Source organism: Lutra lutra, chromosome 10, assembly GCF_902655055.1.
Source record: "Lutra lutra chromosome 10, mLutLut1.2, whole genome shotgun sequence".
Taxonomy (NCBI): Eukaryota; Metazoa; Chordata; class Mammalia; order Carnivora; family Mustelidae; genus Lutra; species Lutra lutra.
In genome coordinates this window covers 107,309,324-107,329,273 of record NC_062287.1, presented here as the reverse complement: position 1 = coordinate 107,329,273, position 19,950 = coordinate 107,309,324, and the positions used below count along the sequence as shown (strand labels likewise).

Genomic DNA, 19,950 nt, shown 5'->3' with positions numbered 1-19,950 from the left:
GACGAGTCGGCACATGCGCACTCCTCTGCGGGGCTGGCACCTCAAGCCCCAGCCTTCCCAGAGCCCGTAGACTGGAGGCTAAAGGTCCTCCCACACAGAATTTTTACGCAGGCGTAAATCAAGCTTGGGAGCACTATATCACGCAGAGAGCCCAGTCCCTTTTTCGTGCTCGAAGACTCCGCCCCCCACGGCCAATCAGTAGACCTCGCCCTTTACAACGGCGAATGGCAGTGAGCGTGGGGGGCGTGGCTGAGGGTCCGGGGGCGCGGCCTGGCGCTGAGAGAAGCGGCGGGGACAGCCGGGGGCTCTAGTGAACTGCGAAGCCGGACAGGGATCGCCGGCGGTCGGCGAGCAGAGGCGGCCTGGGCCCGGCGGTCTCCGAGATGTCACGATGGCTGTGGCCATGGTCAAACTGTGTGAAAGAGCGGGTATGCCGCTACTTGCTGCACCACTACTTGGGTCACTTCTTCCAGGAGCACCTCAGCCTGGATCAGCTCAGCCTCGACTTGTACAAGGGCAGCGTTGCCTTGCGGGATATCCACCTGGAGATCTGGGTGAGGAACGAGGCCCGAGATCGGGAAGCCGGGGCGGTGCGCAGAGACCTGAGGATCCTGGCTAAAGGGTCAGGCTGGGGGACCGGGCAGAGGGCGTGGAGAGGCCGTGGGAGTCAGGCCCTTTCCAGGCGACGGATCGGCTTCAGAGCCAGAAGCTGGGTGGGAAGGGGGTCCCTGCCTCCACTTCACCGTAGAAGAAAGTGAGGCTGAGGAGGGGGGTGTCACTTGTCTGGGGAATGCCAGAATAAGCACATCGAGTTTGGGGCCCGAGTTGAGAACTGTGGTCCTCAGAGGCTGAGGAAGGGGAAGGAACTAGGGGGCTCTGACAGGACGGGGCCAGGGGGGTGACAGAGTTGGGGCCATGCAGCTAGCCGGTCAGGCAAGGCTGGTGGGGGTCTGGAGTCCTGCTGGGAGCACCTGTAGGAAAGGTGCTCTGACCTCCTGACCCTCCGATCCTGGGCCAAGTGGGTGGCGTCCGCCTCAGGATGTGGATGTCAACAACCGCGTCAGCACCCGTGTTGATCAACACCTCGTGTGACTGCTGCGGCTGCCTACTTCCTGCTTTGGGGAGAGTGGGATGGACCCAGTGGTGTTTGGGGAGGGGCTTGGGAATCAGCCTCCCTACCTGCCAGCAAGCCCCTGAGGAAGGGTGGAGAGGTTCGTCTCCAGGTGGGGAGGAGGCCTAGGGAGATGCTGAGGAGGCAGGGAGGAGGGAGGTCTGGGTCAGAAGCTTGAGGTTGGGGGCCAAACTGGGAAGTTGCAAAGGAGCCACCAGTCAGAGGTGTCAGGCCAAGGCTGGCACTGGGTCATCCCCGCCCCCCAACTCCAGAACAGCAGGGGTGGGCATGGGGTCGGGGCGTCTCAGCGAAATTTTTGTCTGGGCAGACAGGGTTCTCGGCCTAAATGCAGTCTGGGACAGGAAGAGCTGAGCTTTAGGGGTAGGCCAGGACTTGCTGAGCAAACGTAGGGGCAGAGGGAGACAGCCAAGCCCAGAGTTGGGGACACCTCCTGATAACCTCTTGTCTGCGAATCCTAGTGAAGGCCTTCTCTGACCTCTGACTTTTAGGCTGGCCTGAAAGAAATGGCGGAGACCTCTAGGCTGCCTCTTTCTAGTTCCAGTTCCAGAAAACACTCCCACCCTGCCCTGCCCTGCCCTGCCCTCTTGGTGGGGATTCAAATGGCTCCCAGCTAGGCTGCTTTCTGGGCTGGCCTCCAGGGAGGAGGCCCCCCGCCGTGGAAAGCAGGTCCTTTCATAGCCAGCCCCTCTTCGCAGCTGCTCAGCCTGCAACCCCTGCCAGGAAGACCCCAGAAGAAGCTGAGTGCCTGGGGAGCCTGGGATGGGGTGAGGAGAGAGGCCTGTCTTCTTAGTTGCAGTCCTCACAGTACACTGAGTGATTAAACTAGTTCCTTCTCTCTAGGCCTCAGTTCCCATCTGTGGATCTCTGGGTAAGGAGTTTCAACTTGACCTCTATAAGCCTTCTAGTTCTGCCATGTGTTTGTTGATTCTTGGATCCAACAAGTGTTTACTGGGAACTTCTCTGGGTGGTACCATACAGCACCTGGGATCACACGGAGCCGGCAGGTGGCTTCCTGCCTTCATGGAGCTCCCGGATGGCGGTGGTGCTTTTTCCCCATTGGTAACCAGGGGCTCTCAGCCTTGTATCTCAGAGAGGTACAGCTGCACCAAGTGTTCGGAGTTGGGGGGCGGGGGTCACCTCTGGCTCAGTTCAGTCCTCTGCCAGCCTCCCCTTGAACTCCATACTTGCGCAGAGAGAACATGGGTGCTGCACTCTGCTGGGCCTTTCCACATGCCATTCCTATGCCTGGAGCATGCTACCTTCCATCCTCTCTGCCTGGCTTCCTCCTTCTCATGCTTCAACTGCCCCTTCCTCTGGCTTAAAGGATGAAACACGTTTGGATGAACCAAGAGTAGGAACCAGCTAAAGCAGTGGCAGAACTCTGTAGTAGCCCACGGTGGCGGCCGGGAGAACCAGGGAGCTCTCCAGGGTCAGGGCAGACCAACAAGGAGTGTGGCAGCCAAGGAGACAGCCACATTTGGGGTTTCCCTGAGCTGGCTCTGTCTCTTCCCCGTTACTAGTCCGTGAACGAAGTGCTGGAGTCCATCGAGTCACCCTTGGAGCTGGTGGAAGGCTTCGTGGGCTCTATCGAGGTGGCCGTGCCCTGGGCTGCGCTGCTCACTGACCACTGCACTGTGCACGTGTCAGGCCTCCAGCTCACCCTGCAGCCTCGCCAGGGCCCTGGTGAGGGCAGGGCAAGGCTGGGGCTGCGGGCGTGGGGAGCCCGGTGGTAGGAGTAGGCCTGCCTTTTCTGATAGCCTCTTCCTCCTCGCAGGGCCGGGGGCTGCTGACTCGCAGAGCTGGGCCTCCTGCATGACCACGAGCCTGCAGCTGGCTCAGGAGTGCCTCCGGGATGGGCTCCCCGAGCCCTCTGAGCCACCACAGCCCCTGGAGGGCCTGGAAATGTTTGCCCAGACCATTGAGACTGGTAAGTGGGCCTCTCGTGGTATCCTGCTGTCTGCCCCTCCGCAGCCCACAAGACGGAGGGCCCAGACAGCAGGATGGCCACACGGCCGCCCCAGCCGGGAAACTCTGCCTACCTCTTGCTGTCCCAACTGGCCTGAGACCCCTTTCCACCCCTCAGTGCTGCGCAGGATCAAGGTGACTTTCCTGGACACTGTGGTGAGGGTTGAGCACTCGCCGGGTGATGGGGAGCACGGTGTGGCAGTAGAAGTCCATGTACAGAGGTAGGGGCGTGCCCCGAGGGGGTGGGCTAGGGTGCAGACAAGGGGCAGTGAGGGGCTGCTGAACAGTATGGGCCCTGCCCCTGCCCCTCTCCCCAGCTTGGGCTCCCAGGAAGCAGCATGGCAAAGCTTGGGTGGGATTGGGTGGTGGCCATGGTGGGAGGGAAACCATATTGCAATCCCGGAGTGGTGTCCAGGGGCCAAGGGGTACCAGCGGTCCAGGGTGGCTGGGGTTCCCGAGGATCAGGTTACACACGGAGGGTCTGAAGAGCCAGGGCTGGCCCTGGAGGTCCAGTATGGTCGGGCTGTGATGGGCCAGCTCTGTCGGCCAGCCTCTCTGGCCGCAGACCCCTAGAACAGAATACTGTGTGGGGAGAGGGGCTCCAGCCTGCGGTGGCTGGGGCGAGGGCTGATCCTACACTCGCCAGACTGGAGTACTGTGATGAGGCAGTGCGGGACCCAAGCCAGGCACCGCCGGTGGACGTGCACCAGCCTCCCGCCTTCCTGCACAAACTGCTGCAGCTGGCAGGAGTCCGCCTGCACTTCGAGGAGCTCCCCGCGCAGGTGGGCTGACTCGGATCCCCGCCACTTTCTTCTCTTCATCCCCAGCTTCTCTCCTGTCTGCCTGCCCCACTGGGCCCCATCCCTTCTGAGCATGTCTGACCTCATCTTCTCGATCCCTTCCCTCCTATGCCCTTTTGCCTCCAGGAAGATCCCCCGAAACCCCCCTTGCAGATCGGCAGCTGCTCAGGGTATATGGAATTGACAGTGAAATTGAAGCAGAATGAGGCCTTCCCAGGCCCCAAGGTGGGTCCCCGGCCCCCGTGGAGGAGGGAGTGGGCCCCATCTCAGAATACTCCTTGGCAGTGCCGATCTTCTCCCACGCCCCGTACAAAGCAGGCTCTTTGAGTGGGGGAAGTTACTGCCTTCTTGGCAGTAGGGAAGCAGGCTCAGTGGTCAAGTTGCGGCCAGAGTCACACAGCTGCTTGGTGATGGCGCTCAGCCTGGCAACTGGCGTCTTCCCTCCTCTGGGTGAGGGCAGGTGGGCGGCGGCTCTCAGAGGGCCAAGGCGGCAGGTGTAGGCTCCATGGTGGGCCCCTCTGGCCCCTTCTGTCCCCAGCTGGAGGTGGCTGGACAGCTGGGCTCCTTGCACCTGCTCCTGACCCCTCAGCAGCTCCAGCAGCTTCAGGAACTGCTCAGTGCCATGAGCCTCGCAGGTGAGGCCTCTGGGCTCTGCAGAGGTTGGGATGGCTGGGGAGGGGCCAGCTGGGCTGGACCGATACAAGGACATGTCCTCCTCCGTAGACCCTGGGGGCCTGGTTGACAAGCTGAACAAGAGCCGCCCGCTAGGTGCTGAAGACCTGTGGTTGATCGAGCAGGACCTGAACCAGCAGCTGCAGGCAGGGGCTGTGGCCGAGCCCCTCAGCCCAGAACCCCTCAGCAACCCTCTTGTCAACCTGGACAGTACTGGTGGGTGTGGGGCCAGACCTGGCGGTTGTCAGGGCAGCGGGCCCAGGTACGGGACTCACAGGGGCCAAGTGTGGCCTTCCCTGAGCTCCCCTGCCCTCGCCCACAGACCTCTTCTTCTCCATGGCGGGCCTCACGAGCAGTGTGGCCTCAGCGCTCTCTGAGCTCTCCCTCTCGGATGTAGACCTGGGATCCTCCATGCACAGCGACGTGGCCTCCCGCCGGCTCTCTGCCCATACCCAGCCAACTGGTGAGTGCTCCCGGGGCAAGAGGAGCCGGAGGAGGCCTCAGTGCCCGAGTGATGTCATGTGCCCGCAGGAGGCCCCCACCGATGCTACAGCCCACCATGGGTGACTTGGTTCCCTGGGGATGCTCGGGGTGGGGGGAGGCTGGTACCACAGTGGATAGAGGCCAGGTTTCAAAGTCAGTGATCTGGGGCCAGGCACTTAAATTCTTGGAGACTCAGTTTCCCTTTCCATAAAAAAGTTCTAGTAAGATCTGGCCTTGCCAGGCTGTGGGGTTTGGCCGATGTTTATTGAGAGATTGCGTCTGACAGGTGCGAGTCTGAGGGCTTTATCCCCCTGTTCCTCCAGCTCCTTGAGGGGTTGGAGTGAGCCTAGGTTGGTATCTGGCTAAGGAGGCTCTGGGTTAGCCCCGCCCTGCCAAGCCCCGTGCCAGAGTCACAGTCCATCAGGGCTGGGGCTTCTCCCAGCCCCCAGCCCGGTGTCTGACCAGCCCTCTTCCTGGGGTACCCATGAGCTCTGGGAAGTCCCTGGTGACACCTCTGTCCTCTCAGGCAAGACGGCCCCCACACCCCTCCCGGATACCCTGCGCCCGGACTCGCTGGTGAAGATGACCTTAGGGGGCATGACCCTGACCTTGCTGCAGACGTCTGCCCCATCTTCCGGACCACCTGACCTCACCACACATTTTTTTTCGGAGTTTGATGCCACCAAAGATGGGCCCTTCGGCTCCCGTGACTTCTACCATCTCCGGCCGCGCTTCCAGAGGGCCTGTCCCTGTAGCCATGTCCGGTACAAGCCCAAGGCAGGGACCCAAAGAGAGACTCCCTCCACCCCCACAAGCCCAACCTCTGATGCCCCGCTGCTTCGTCGCAGGCTAACGGGGACAGCTGTGCAGCTATCCTGGGAGCTGCGGACAGGTAGGGGCCGGCGGACTACCAGCACACAAGTGCATTTCGGGCAGCTCGAGGTGCTGGAGTGCCTGTGGCCCAGGGACACGTCGGAGCCTGAGTACACGGAGGTGAGGACAGAGCCGGTGTGCATGGCGGAGCCTGCAGCTTCCGGCGGGTGTGGAAGCTTGGCCTGACTTTGGCTTCCTGTGTCCTGTCCCAGGTCCTCAGCTTCCCCAGCAGCCTCGGTTCCCAGGCCTCAGCTCAGCCCTGTGCCCACCTGCGTCATACACAGACTCTCCGCCGGGTGTCCAGGGTAACTCACCCCACCCCCTGGCTGTTTCCCACTTCTCAGCCTCCATTAGTGCCTCCCTGCTCCCACCCTCCACCGCCTTTGCCCTTGCTCAGCCGGAGCGCGCCTCCCCATCTGGGAGCCCTCAGGGGCCGGGCCCTGCACAAGGCATCCTCTGTGCCCGGTTGCCCCTTCCCTGCAAACCCGGCAAACCCCGGCGGGTCTCCAAATATGGGGTGGCTTTTATTAAACAAACATGGTCATCCTTCTCAGGCAACGTGCTGAGGCTCTTCAGGTCCTCTGCCCAAGCTTTCCTTCCCACCACCCGGGAGGGCTCTGTGTTTCTTTTCTGCTCAAGGGCGTCCCTTCCATCCTGCCCTCAACTGGCCCACAGCCCTCGCTAACCTGAACATCCTCACCTTCAGAGCCGACCCCGGCGCCCCACTGCCTGCCATTGCCACTCAGAGCTGGCCCTGGACCTGGCTGACTTCCAGGCAGATGTGGAGCTGGGGGCCCTGGACCGGCTGGCTGCTGTGCTGCGCCTGGCCACCGTACCCCCTCCCGAGCCACCTGCTGGCCTCCTGGTAAGAGACCCGGCTGGGCCAGGGAGCTGGCGTGGACCCTCTGGCTCAAAGCCACAGTGGCAGGGCCCCTGGCAGTGGCTCTGATCCCCCCAACCCCCGACATCCTCCCGCAGACAGAAGCCCCACCAGCTGCTGAGCAGCAGACGGTGGTGCGGCTGTCGGCTCCCCGGGCCACGCTACAGCTGCGCTTCCCCATCGCTGACCTGCGGCCCGAGCGGGACCCCTGGGCAGGCCGGGCCGTGCGGGCCGAGCAGCTGCGGCTGGAGCTGAGTGAGCCCCAGTTCCGGTCAGAGCTGAACAGCGGTCCTGGTCCCCCGATCCCCACCCGCCTGGAACTGACCTGCTCCGACCTGCATGGTGAGAGCCGCCCCCGGGGACAGTCCCCAGGGCAGGGCCTCGGGCCCCTGGGAGAGGTGGGGAAGGGACTGAGGCACGGTCGGGACAGACTCTGGCCCAAGCCTCACCAGCTCCGTGAGGCACCAGCGTTGCCTGTTTCTAGGCTTGCCTGAGAGCGGGCAGAGTGGGCCCTTTGTCGCTGGTCTGCAACAGATTGTGGGTGTGAGGGAGGGCACGGGCCTGTAAATGATAAAGGACAGTCACCGTGGTGGAGGTTCCAGGCCCCCGCAACCTCACCTCCCACGGGGGAAGAAATGGGGAGAGGCAGCCGTGACAACCCCTGCTCCTCCTTATCCTTCCAGGCACTTACGAAGATGGAGAGAAGCCGCCTGTCCCCTGCCTGCGGGTCTCCAAAGCTCTGGATCCCAAGAGCCCCGGGCGCAAATACTTCCTGCCCCAGTAAGTGGGGGGCTCTGGAAGGCACGGGCGGGAGAGGAGCGCTTGGCTCCTGAGCTGGGATCTGGGGCTCAGGGGGCCTGGCAGGCCAGTGACAGGCCTATGCCCTGGCAGGATAGCAGTGACGCTGCACCCCCAGCTGAGCAGCGCCCAGTGGGAAGCAGCCCCCGAGAAGGGAGAGGAGCTGGAGCGGTCAGCCGAGAGTCCATGTGAGCTGCGGGAGCCTGAGCCCTCACCCTTCTCCTCCAAGAGGACCATGTATGAGACGGAGGAGGTAAGGCCCCGAACCCAGGGGAGCCACTTGGTGGCTCTGGGACAGGAGGACAGGACCGCCTGAGGCACCAGGGGATGTGACCTGGCACCAGCAAGAACGTCATCTATTCCATCATCTTAGACCAGTGGGGAATCAGATCGCCCCGGCTCATGGGGCCTGGGCGTGAGGACACTGGTGAGGGCAGGCCCCAGATGGCACAGGTCATTGATTGGGAAGGTCAGAACCACATCTGTGGACAATGTATGTTTGGACTTCACGATCTTCTCTGGGGGTGCTGAGATTTGAGTGAGAGACAGTAAAGGGACTGGTCTCTGGGCCCCGTGGTCTAGGTTTAAATCTAGGCTCTTCCAGTGGCCTCATCCTCTTGGAACTGGTATAATCTCAGAGTTACACACGGATGAGTTTCCTTGTCTTGAAAGTGGATACAGTGACCTGTGTCACAGGCTTATCACCATGAGGAGAAAAGAGTTGACTTCCATGAGGTCCTTCCTCATCGCAGGGTTGGCACACGGTCGGCATTCGCACGAGCTGGCTGCCATCCGTCCCAGCAGAGAGGAGCTCCTATGAATAAATGAGAGTGAACGAATGAATGATAGGAAGTCAGGGTGCAGCCCGGGGTCTCGTTCCCGAGCCAGCCCAATCTCTCAGATGCCTCTCCCCGCTCGCCTGTCTAGATGGTGATTCCTGGAGACCCTGAGGAGATGAGGACCTTCCAGAGCCGGGCCCTGGCACTGTCACGCTGCAGCCTAGAAGTGCTCCTGCCCAGCGCCCACATCTTCCTGCCCAGCAAGGAGGTGTATGAGAGTCTGTACAACAGGTGCAAACTCAGGCAGGTGGGGCGGGGGGAGTGTGGGGAGGGGTGGGGCTGGGCCACCCTCACCGCCACTGTCCCTCCACCTGCCCCAGGATCAACAACGACTTGCTCATGTGGGAGCCTGCAGACCTGCTTCCCGCCCCCGCCCCCACCGCTCACCCCCCTGGCTTCCCGGGCCCCTCCGGCTTCTGGCACGACAACTTCAAGATGTGCAAGTCAGCCTTCAAGCTGGGTAGGAGGGACGCCCCAGCTGGGATTCTGAGCTCCCCACCACCCAGAGCTGGGCAGGGCTCGGGCAGCCCTCCCAGGTCTCCTTCCCACTTGGCTCCTTGATCTCACCTCAGACTCAGACTCCGATGAAGAGGATGCCCACTTCTTCTCAGTAGGGGCATCGGGCGCTCCCCAGCCCCCTGCCCCTGAGTCCCCAAGTCCTCGCTCCCAGAGCACCTTCTCGACACTGGTGACTGTGCTGCAGGGTCGGATCACAGCCCTCTGTGAGACTAAGGTGAGGGCAGCCCCGGGGAGGTGAGCCCTGCTGACTCCGGTGGCCCCACCCACCGTTGGCAGGAGAGGAAGACCAGTGTGAGCAGCTCCAGTTTGGGAATCTAGGGAAAAAAAGCCCAGTGTGGCTGAGAGTGGTGTGTCTGGCCAGCAGCACCCACCTGCCACCCACTGACCTACCCATGCCTCCCCAACCATCCCAACACACCCCCGTCGGCCCCTGTTGTACGGAAGGTGTCATGCCAAAGGTCGGGGGGTGGGGTGGCAATGTCTCACACCAGATGGCAGGTAGGGCAAGGATGACTCCCCTTCTGGCGAAAGACAAAAGTGATGGGGTGCTGGGGTGGCTTAGCCTGCTAAGGGTCTGATTCTTGATCATCTCAAGAGCCCCGTATCGGGCTCCACACTGGGCATGGAGTCTGCCCGCCAAAAGAAAGATTCTCTCTACCTCTCCCTCTGCCCCTTGCCACTCTCTAAAAAGAAAAAACAAAACAAACAAACAAAAAAAACAAGTGCTGCTCTGGGATGTCAGTGAATCTGGGTGGAGCCAGAGCCAGTCCTCTGTAGGCAGAATCTGTGGGAGGCCACGCCCCTGGGGAGGGCCCTGGTGAGGCCACGCCCCATGCTCTGTGTGCAGGACGAGGTTGGGCGGCGGCTGGAGACCTCACATGGGGAGCTGGTGTTGGATGTGGAGCAAGGTACCATCTTCAGTGTCTCCCAGTACCGAGGCCAGCCGGGACTCGGCTACTTCTGCCTGGAAGCGGAGAAGGCAAAGCTCTACCACCGAGGTGTGAAGGGAGGGGACTTGCTGGAGGGCCAAGGGCCCTGGGGTCGGGGGGCTGCCGGTGAGCCAGCATGGCAGGGAGCTCACCAGCTGCTTCCCCAGCGACTGTGGATGACTCCCGGCTGCCCAGTCGCCTGGATCTGCCCAGCTTTGCCCCTCCGGCCCAGCTGGCCCCAACCATCTACCCATCGGAGGAAGGGGTGACTGAACGGGGAGCCTCGGGCCTCAGGGGCCAGGGCCGGGGTCCCCACATGCTGTCCACAGCTGTGCGCATCCATCTGGATCCCCACAAGAATGTCAAGGTACAACAGTGCCTGCTTCTGGTCTACCCGCTTGGCTGGGGCTACTGCCTCCTGGTGCCTGGTGGGCTGGGCACCCTGGGCTGACTGTGTCCCACCTCCAGGAGTTCCTGGTGACATTGCGGCTGCACAGGGCCACCCTGCGCCACTTCATGGCTCTTCCAGAACAGAGTTGGCACTCCCAGGTGAGCAAAAGTGGTGTGGGCAGGTGGGTCTCTGGACTTGGAGAGGTGGAGGCCAGTGTGAGGGGCCTGGGCTGGGCCAGAGCTGACCTCCAAGGGAAGGCAAGGGGTATGGTAGCAGGGATGGGCAGCACATGGGGAGCCATCCTGGGGTGGGGGGGTGTGGAAGAGAGCGGTTAGAGGAAGGAAGAGGTTCCTGATCCTCACCACCCCTCCTGTCCTGGCCCCCAAAGCTGTTAGAGTTCTTAGATGTGCTTGATGACCCAGTGCTGGGCTACCTGCCCCCAACCGTCATCACTGTCCTACACACTCACCTATTCTCCTGCGCCGTGGACTACAGGTACCCAGACTGGGTGGGCTGAGAGCCAGGGGCCGGGGGTAGGCTCTCGAAAAGGAGCCCACCCCAGCACATGTGTGACCCACCCCTCCAGGCCCCTCTACCTCCCCGTGCGTGTCCTTGTCACCGCTGAGACCTTCACCCTCTCCAGCAACATCATCATGGACACCTCGACCTTCCTGCTCAGGTACGCACCACCTCCACCCAGCTCACACACACACCCCCCAAAACTGGGCTGCAGCTGCTACTCCCCCAGGGTCCTGCCTACCTGCCATGTGTCCTCAGGCCCATCCCTGAGCCTTTCTGTACATTTGGGTGATGATTCCTTGCTCAGGAATGAGAATTGATTCCACCTTCCTGGACGACAGTTGCGCTCCTTGTCAGAGCCTTAAAAAGTATTTGTGCTCTCTAACCTGATCGTCTCACAGACATGCTTGTACTAAGGATACAAGGATAACAGGAACGGAATGCAATGTCTTTGTCGTATAATTTAAAACCTGTAAATAATCTAAATGCCCCCAAATGACAACTTGAGTCAGTAAATGTGGCTTACCCGACCATTAAAGTCAGGTTGAAGAATGACATTGAAGAACACGAGAGCCATCGTAATGCAGCATGTACTGAAAACCCGAGCTAGAAAGCTCTGTGTGGTGGTGGTGTTTTTTAAGATTTATGAAGTTTTATTTGTATACTCTGTGGCTTCACAGAGCAGATAAGAGAAAATGTATAGGGCGCTTTTCTCAGAATTTGGGATTAGAGAATATGATTAGAGATGATTTCTTAGTCCTGTGTTTTAGAACATCTTGAAGGAGCTCGTGTCATGTTTCCATTAAAATAAGGACTGACTTTGAAAGAACAGTGAATGCTGTGGGAGGGTCGGTAACGGAGCGGGACACTTTCCTCCTGTGGCCGCCGTGAGGCCCAGATGGGGCGGAGAAGCAGGAGAAACTGGGAGCGCGCTGTCTGCCCTCTGACCTAGGCGAGCTTGTGCTATTTCAGGGCCTGCGGCCCAGGAGACAGGCCCAGTGTACAGAGAGGAACACTGAGGCTAGAGGGGACCCAGCGCTAGTTGCTTGTGGGTTTGGGAGCCCCTGTGGCTACCCCTCTGCCTGTCTCTGGGGGTCCCCGCCCTGTGGCTCCCACGGAGCTGCACCCTGCAGCGGTTCCTGGGCCTTTCTCAGCCCTGTTCCCCACCAGGTTCATCCTCGATGACTCAGCCTTATACCTGTCCGACAAGTGTGAGGTGGAGACCCCGGACCTGCAGCGAGGTGGGCAGGGCCTGGACGGGGCCCCCCTCCCCTCTGAGGGTTCACAGCCCCAGGCCTCACCCGGAGCAGCCGGACACCCTCACCCAGCTGCTGGCCGGGTTCTCAGCACCCGCGCGCGCACGCCGGCCCGCAAGGGCTGCGCTTAGATCAACGCCCGCTTCTCCGCTTGGGTGCTGGGCCAGGGGCTCAGCATGAAGAAGTGACTGGAACTTCTCTCGCTTTCTGCTGCAGATTATGTCTGTGTCTTGGATGTTGACCTTCTGGAGCTCGTGATTAAAACCTGGAAGGGGAGCACCGAGGGCAAGCTGGTGAGTGTTGCCCAGAGTCCCCCAGAGCCAGAGCGGTTGCAAGGGCTGGGACATTGAAGCCTCCAGGCGGTCACCGTTTCCTCTTGCACCGACTCCTCCCTTCTGCTCCCTGGGCCTGGGCTCAGGTTCCAGTCACTGCCTGCCCTTCCATGCTGGGCTCTGGGCCAGTCCCCCTGCCAGCAGGGCAGCCCATCATGTGAAACCCCCCACCAGGGGGCAGCTGCGGCCAGGGCCGAAGCAGGGTATCGGGAGTCAGCCGGCCCTGTGGGGCCTGTGTCCTCCCTGGTCAGATGGAGGTAACGGGCTGCACGTGGCCAGGCTGAGGGGAGTGACAGAGGACCGGGCCCTGGAACACTGTCACGCAGGGAGGGCACTCCAGCTTCTTTGCATGGCCCTGAGGGAAGCCCCCTCACTCTCTGGGCTCCATTTGCTCCTTCCTTCAGCAGAGGTGCTGGGCAGCAGGCTGCCCAGCCCAGGGAAGACCAGGCCGAGCCCCGTCTGTGTGTGGCGGGGATGAAGCCCAGCCTGATGGCCCCCCGCACCCCGCACCCCTCCCCAGAGCCAGCCGCTGTTTGAGCTGCGTTGCTCCAACAACGTGGTGCGCGTGCACAGCTGCGCGGACTCCTGCGCCCTGCTGGTCAACCTGCTGCAGTACGTGATGAGTGAGGGCGACCTGCACCCCCCGCCCCGGCCCCCCAGCCCCACGGAGATCGCCGGCCAGAAGGTACAGGTGAGGCCTGGCCCTGCTAGCCCCAGGAACTCCCCCAGCACCCTGGCATCAGAGGAGGAGGAGGCGGCACCCCTCCTTTTGTCACTCATTCACCCTACCCCTCCCCCGCCTGGCCCAGCTCTCCGAGAGCCCTGCCTCCCTGCCCTCCTGTCCCCCAGTGGAGACAGCCCTCATCAACCAGCGGGACTTGGCCGATGCCCTCTTGGACACTGAGCGCAGCTTACGGGAGCTGACCCAGCCTTCAGGTGCGGTGCGGGGGTGCTCTGGGGCCAGAGGACAATCAGGCACCCAAATCAGCCATCCCCTCCAAAACTGGCATCTCGCTCCACAGGTGGCCCCCTCCCTCAGGCCTCGCCCGTGTCAGTCTACCTCTTCCCAGGTGAACGGAGCGGGGCCCAGCCCCACTTGCCCCCTGTCGTGGCCCCTGCCAGCAGCTTGGGGTCCCGCTCAGAGGCCAAGGAAGATGAAAAGGAAGACGGAGATGGAGACACTCTGGACAGTGATGAGTTCTGCATCCTTGACGCTCCGGGCCTCGGCATCCCGGTGTGTGTGGGGGGCGGGCTGGGCAGGGCCAGGAAGTGGTAGGAGATGGTGGCTTCCTTCTGCACCCTTCTAGAGCTCCTGCTGCTAGAGCGGTAGGAGGTGGTCTCCGCCACTGGGGAGGCGGGTCTGGGTCCCTGACAGTCCCTCTGAACTCTGGGCCTTGAGGGAGCAAGTGGATTTCCAGAGGAAGAGAGAAAGAATGACATGCGGGGCCAAGGACAGGACATCAAGGGAAGGGAGGAAGAGGAGCTAGGTAGTTTGCAGGAGGGGGAAAACCATCTGACTGGTGGGGTGCTGATTGGCTGGTCCCCAGGAGCCAATGGGAATGTCACATGCAAGCGAGACCCAGGCCCAGGGAGACAGGGTTGACAAGAGCACGGGGCACTTGGGTCCCCCCCGCACTGGCCCCCAGGACAGAGTACTCTGACACAGCTTCTGGGGATGGTGACCCAGGAGAGTCACCTTTTGTCCAAAATGGGGGGAGGTATGAGGATGGGGCGGAAGTTGGGAGAGGGTGGCCAGGACTGGGGAAGGTGTCTGAGCACATACGTTGACTCACCACCTCCTCTACAGCCCCGAGACGGGGAGCCCGTGGTGACACAGCTGCATCCTGGCCCCATCATCGTGCAGGATGGGTACTTCTCCCGGCCCCTGGGCAGCACGGACCTGCTGCGGGCACCTGCCCACTTCCCTGTGCCCAGCAGCCGCGTGGTGCTCCGGGAGGTCTCGCTCGTCTGGCACCTCTATGGCGGCCGGGACTTTGGCCCCCACCCTGGCCACAGGTGAGAAGGACAGGTGCAGGCAGCCGCTAGGGCCATGGGGCCCACCTGCCCAGGGGATGGGGCCTGGGCTGGGGGTCAGCTCTGACCTTCAGCAGCTGACAATCTTAAGCCATGTCCTTGACTCAGTGGTCTCTGTTCTTTCTCCTTCCTTGCCCCCCACCCCCACCCCCGGGGCTGAGGCCAAAGAGGGCTTCCTGCCCCGGGCTGAAGGGCCCGCTCTGATGGGAAGGGAGTCCCTCCGAGTCAGCTTGTCCCCTGTCCCTCTTCCAGGGCAAGAGGCAGCTTCATGGGCCCTAGGGGCTCCCCTTCCCGCTGCTCCGGTCCCAACCGGCCCCAGAACTCCTGGCGTACACAGGGGGGCAGTGGGAGGCAGCACCACGTCCTCATGGAGATCCAGCTCAGCAAGGTGAGCTGGGGGCTCAGTATAGAAAGCCACCTGGATGGGGGACAGGCCCGCCATGCCATCCCTGGCACCCAGCCAGCCCTCCACCATGGCCACTTAGCTCCAGGTCCCCGGTCAGGAACCATGTCCCCGAGTGTTTGCAGGGCGCAGCCATGCCACTCCCCAGGTGCTGTTCTAGACGCTGGAGGGAGCAGTGAGCACGGCGGGAAGAAGCCCCGCTTCCCTGTCCCATGTGTGGTAGTGGAGGGAGCCAGGGATTTGTGGATCTGTACGGTGCAGCAGGAGATAAATGTTTGGGGAAGGCGAGCCAGGGCTGGGAGCAGGGAGCACAGGGAGGAGCAGCGCATCTTCTTGAGAAGGTGTCATTGGCATGAAGACCTGCCGGAGGGGGCGGGTTGAGGGTGTCAGCATGAGGGCCACGGGCCACGAGCATCTCCACTGTGTGTGGAGGCATGTGGCCAGCGGGACTGCAGCCGGGCCAGGATGGTGGCCGTGGGGGCCGTGGGTCTGACCAGGAGCCAGGCGGCCTATGGCCCCGCAGACCACAGAACGGTTTTGGATTTTACCAGAATGAGATGCAGTCAGCAGGAGACGGTGGCCGAGCAGGGAGGGTAGGGGCAGCCACAGATCCGGGGACAACGGTCCATTTCTGGAGATATTTGGTTGGGGAGGAACCACAAGCTGGGTGGGCTGCCAGGCCGACCTGAGGTGGTGTGAGCGGAGGTCTTGCTCCCTGAGGGCGGGCCCGTGCCGGCCTTCTCCCCAGCACACGGGGCTGTCGTGCCGGGAAAACTCGGGGGCTCCCTGCAGCCAATGGGGCTGGTGAGCCAGCACTGGGTGTGGGGGAGAGGGAAGGCCAGGGCCAAGTTCCAAAGACAAGAAAGGCCTTGAGCCATTTGAGGTGCGAGAGAGAGGCCAGTGGGGCTGGCGTGTCCAGGCCCCAAGGGGGTGTTTGCAGGGCGCAAGGTGGGTGGGTGGGTGCTAGATGAAGGTCCCTCTGGCTGAGTGGAGAAGGGGCCGAGGGGCCCAGGCGGGAGGCTGTCCTGGGCTGGGGGGGGGGGCAGTGGCCACCAGGCCAGGGGGCAGGAGTGAAGAGCGACACAGGTGCGAGGAGACTGGAGAGATGTGCCAAGGAGTGAAGCTGTGGCTGGTGATGGAGAGGCTGGAGGGTGGTGCTGGTGCTTGGTGACAGGCACACGGGGGCCTCTTAGGTGATAGGAAGGGACTGGGAGCAAGTAGCTTCAGGGGAGAGCTTCAGGTCAAGAACTCAGCGTACCAAGTGGAGTTTGAAATGGCCTTGGAACGACCATGGGGAGGCAGCCCGGTGCGGGGCTGAGGTGGGGCTGGGGGCCAGAAGGGTGGCTGGGAGAGGCAGAGTGCTGCCTCCCTGGCTCAGGCCTCCGTTGGCCTGGCAGGTCAGCTTCCAGCATGAGGTGTACCCGGCGGAGCCCACCTCGGGCCCTGCAGCCCCCAGCCAGGAGCCAGAGGAGCGGCCGCTGTCCCGCCAGGTGTTCATTGTGCAGGAGCTGGAGGTCCGAGACCGGCTGGCCTCCTCCCAGATCAACAAGTTCTTGTACCTGCACACGAGCGAGCGGATGCCCCGTCGCGCCCACTCCAACATGGTACCGGCCACCCCCGCTGGCCACCCTGGGCAGAGCCTGGGGGTTTGGGGGCCCAGGAGAATCCCAGGGCTCAGGCGGGCCCAGCCAGGGGCACAGCGTGTGCAGATGCAGCCACAGCTGAGCACAGGGTGGGGGCCGGGGCCCAGGGCCCGGCAGGTACCCAGAACTTGCCCTCTGCCCCCCAGCTCACCATCAAAGCGCTGCACGTGGCCCCCGCCACCCACCCGGGTGGACCCGAGTGCTGTCTCCGAGTCTCGCTGATGCCCCTGCGGCTCAACGTGGACCAGGTGAGCAGGCCAGGCGGGGCGGGTCCTACGGTGAGCCCCACGGCCACTGGGCCTCCCTGACCCGCATCTTCCCCCGGCAGGACGCCCTGTTCTTCCTCAAGGACTTCTTCACCAGCTTGGCAGCTGGCATCAATCCTGTGGTCTCAGCAGAGACGTCCGTAGAGGGTGAGAGGCTGAGCTGGGAGGGTGAGAGCCCAGGCCCCCCACCTCCCACCTCCCAGCCAGCCCTGGGTCCACCCCCCATCGGTGTCCCCCACCCTAGCTCGCCCCGAGACCCGAGTCCAGCCCAGCAGTGTCCAGGAAGGCCTGCCTGAGGACGCAGAGATGACCGGCTCCCGGGAGGCGGCGGGCGGTGGGCACAGCTGCTCGGCCGAGCAGCAGCCCATCTACTTCAGGTAGTGCCGAGGGCTGGGGGTCCTCGCCCGGGCTGCGGGGGGCGGGGGTGGGAACCAAGCCCGCTCTCCCTACACCCCCCAGGGAGTTCCGCTTCACGTCCGAGGTGCCCATCTGGTTGGATTACCACGGCAAGCACGTCACCATGGACCAGGTGGTAAGTGGGGCTGTCCCGCGGAGTGGCCGTGTGGGCCATCCCTCTCGGGGGTCCCCATTCTGCCCAGGTGTGGCCAGGGCCTACATCCAGGCTGTTCTGGTGGCTGAGTCGGTCCCCAGGGCCACCGATGCGCTGGGTGGCGCCCTGTACTGAACTGCGTCCCCCCTAATCCCTTCTCCTTCCCTAGGGCACGTTCGCCGGCCTCCTCATCGGCCTGGCCCAGCTCAACTGCTCCGAGCTGAAGCTGAAGCGGCTCTGTTGCCGACATGGGTGAGCCCCCCATCCCCTCCAGCACCCCCAGCCTCCCTTCAGGGTCTCCCGTCTTCCCCTGCTGCATCCTGACAGGTTACGTGGCCTTGGCCGAGTCATTACTCCTCTGGTGTCTCAGTTTTCGCTCTGTAGAGTGGGCACAGTCATCCTTTGCACTGGGCTGGTCGGCTGCTGGGGAGAGTGTGGGGGTACCTCAGGCCCTGGCCCTCTGTGTGGGGCTGTGCCTCCAGACCCTCCTCTCCTCTCCCCTTCCCAGACTGCTGGGTGTGGACAAGGTGCTGGGCTACGCTCTCAACGAATGGCTGCAGGACATCCGGAAGAACCAGCTGCCCGGCCTGCTGGGGGGTGTGGGCCCCATGCACTCGGTGGTCCAGCTCTGTGAGTGGTGGCTATGGGGGCCCTGGGAATGGCTCTGACTCTGGGGCAGCCTAGACGCTGCCCCGGGAGGAGAGGGAGGAGGTCCTAAACCAGGGTCAGCACGGGCTGCACAGCCTCAGGCATGTCTGACCGACCCCATGCCTGCAGTCCAAGGGTTCCGGGACCTGCTTTGGCTGCCCATCGAGCAGTACAGAAAGGATGGGCGCCTCATGCGGGGGCTGCAGCGGGGGGCCGCCTCCTTTGGCTCATCCACGGCCTCGGCCGCCCTGGAACTCAGCAACCGGCTGGTGCAGGCTATCCAGGTGAGCGGGCTCGTGCTTCCAGGCCGGGTAGGGCAGAGCGGATCTGCCCCACGGCGCCCGATCAGTCCCCAAAGCGCTACTGAGGATGGCAGGTCTGGGGGCGCGGTCTTGTTCTCTGAGACACAGTCTTGCACGGGGGAGGCCCAGTGACTCCCACAGCAAGCCCTCGGAGTGTGGGCGCCCTGCAGCCTCCCGTGTCTGCTCCTGGCCAGCTCCTGGAGAGGAGGGAGGGGGCTGTGGCTCTGTTTACAGACAGGAAAACTGAGGCACAGACCGGCCCTTGCTCATTCAAGGCCCGCACATTGCCAGGCCCAGAGACAGACCCCGGGGAGGCGCGGGAGTCCTGCGAGCGGCTGTGGTTCAGTGCCCTGAACCCTAGTAGGAGGGTGAGGAGGCGCAGGCCTCTGTGCAGCAGTCACGGCCGATGAGCGCACAGATGATGGGGAGCTCGGTGCTTTCTGGGATCTGCACGCGCAGCCCCCTGTAGGCCGGGGCGAGATGTCCAGCCAGAGGCTGGAACGAGAAGCAGGCCCCAGAGAGGCCCCCAGATGGGGCAGGGGTCCACGCGTGGCGGTCCACCCGAGGAGGGCTGGGGGGTCCAGAGGACTTGAGGACGATCCCCTCAGAGGCATGCCTTCCACCTGAAGCCCCCCCCAACCCGGGTGCTGGAAGCATTGGCAGGACCCCCAGGAGCAGCACCATAACGCAGGGCCAAGGGACAGGCGGAAGCGTGATGCCCGCCCACCCCTACCCCGGGCTGGCCAGGGGTTCCACATGCTTCTCTGGGGCTGGCCCGGGGGCCTCAGGGCTGGGGGTGTGTGCCTGGGCTGGCTCCTCATCTGGTGCCCTCCGTGTCCCCTCAGGCCACAGCTGAGACTGTGTACGACATCCTGTCCCCAGCCGCGCCCATCCCCCGCTCCCTGCAGGACAAGCGCTCAGTGCGGAGGCTACGAAAGGGCCACCAGCCCGCTGACCTCCGGGAGGGTGTGGCAAAGGCCTATGACACCGTTCGAGAGGTGATGAGACCCTGTCCTCCTCCCAGTCCCACACCCACTTCCTCACCCCCCACCCACCAGTGGCTGACTTCCCGACTTCCGCAGGGCATCCTGGACACGGCTCAGACCATCTGTGATGTGGCCTCCCGGGGGCACGAGCAGAAGGGGCTGACAGGCGCTGTGGGGGGCGTGATCCGCCAGCTGCCCCCCACTGTGGTGAAGCCCCTCATTCTCGCCACGGAGGCCACGTCCAGTCTACTTGGGGGCATGCGAAACCAGATCCTTCCCGACGCACACAAGGACCACGCTCTCAAGTGGCGTGCGGATGAAGGCCAAGACTGAGCACTGGGCGCCGAGGACCCCGGGCGCTGCTGCCCTCCTCGCCCAGCCAGCCCCAGGGCCATCGTGGCTCCTGCGCCTCCCCAGAGCTTTTTCGGTCCATAGCCGGGCAAGCCCTCAGGGGAAGGCTCTGGAAGGACCCTGCCTGGCCCACCTGCCAATCGCTGTGAGAATGAGGCCTCCCCGCCTGGGGCTCAGCCCCGTCTCTGCACTTTTCCTCTGGGGAGAAAGGACACTGCCTCCACCACTACCTGGGCCCACACTGCCGCCTTGTCCCAGGACGGAGGCCTTTGGACCCTCAGACCCCAACCCCACTCAGCCAAGTGTCTTTCTGTGTCTGGGGGGAAGTAGGGGACAGACACTGTGGTTCAATGTATTTTTAAGCTCCTTGAACGTGTGG

At 63.0% G+C, this 19,950-nt stretch overlaps 1 protein-coding gene across 2 annotated transcripts; it reads left to right on the top strand.

Moving 5' to 3' along the window:
* Window positions 1-252: 252 nt before the first annotated feature.
* ATG2A (autophagy related 2A) lies at window positions 253-19,707 on the top strand. Of its 2 annotated transcripts, none has more exons than XM_047692136.1 (41): window positions 253-554; window positions 2,653-2,815; window positions 2,907-3,059; window positions 3,216-3,318; window positions 3,744-3,879; window positions 4,024-4,122; window positions 4,436-4,532; window positions 4,621-4,785; window positions 4,892-5,032; window positions 5,579-5,816; window positions 5,901-6,045; window positions 6,138-6,230; window positions 6,632-6,790; window positions 6,904-7,147; window positions 7,489-7,585; window positions 7,697-7,856; window positions 8,531-8,673; window positions 8,763-8,902; window positions 9,015-9,175; window positions 9,809-9,959; window positions 10,058-10,257; window positions 10,359-10,439; window positions 10,670-10,776; window positions 10,868-10,960; window positions 11,971-12,041; window positions 12,273-12,349; window positions 12,909-13,073; window positions 13,198-13,324; window positions 13,411-13,622; window positions 14,196-14,404; window positions 14,675-14,810; window positions 16,223-16,429; window positions 16,615-16,716; window positions 16,797-16,881; window positions 16,979-17,111; window positions 17,194-17,266; window positions 17,454-17,536; window positions 17,793-17,914; window positions 18,062-18,216; window positions 19,080-19,232; window positions 19,317-19,707. In XM_047692136.1, the coding sequence occupies exons 1-41, from the start codon at window positions 384-386 to the stop codon at window positions 19,551-19,553; spliced, it is 5,787 nt and encodes a 1,928-aa protein (XP_047548092.1). In that variant the 5' UTR covers window positions 253-383; the 3' UTR covers window positions 19,554-19,707. The 2 variants fall into 2 exon arrangements, with proteins under 2 accessions (XP_047548092.1, XP_047548091.1); XM_047692135.1 differs by having other exon boundaries at window positions 254-554; window positions 12,909-13,079.
* Window positions 19,708-19,950: the final 243 nt, after the last annotated feature.

What these genes read in the sequence shown, in the direction of transcription:
- ATG2A (XM_047692135.1), top strand. Translation starts at nt 384, where the DNA reads ATGTCACGATGGCTGTGGCCATGGTCAAACTGTGTGAAAGAGCGGGTA. An exon ending in GGCCCCCACCCTGGCCACAG is followed by an intron (nt 14,405 to 14,674) that starts GTGAGAAGGACA and finishes TCCCTCTTCCAG; the next exon opens with GGCAAGAGGCAGCTTCATGG. An exon ending in GTCGCGCCCACTCCAACATG is followed by an intron (nt 16,430 to 16,614) that starts GTACCGGCCACC and finishes TCTGCCCCCCAG; the next exon opens with CTCACCATCAAAGCGCTGCA.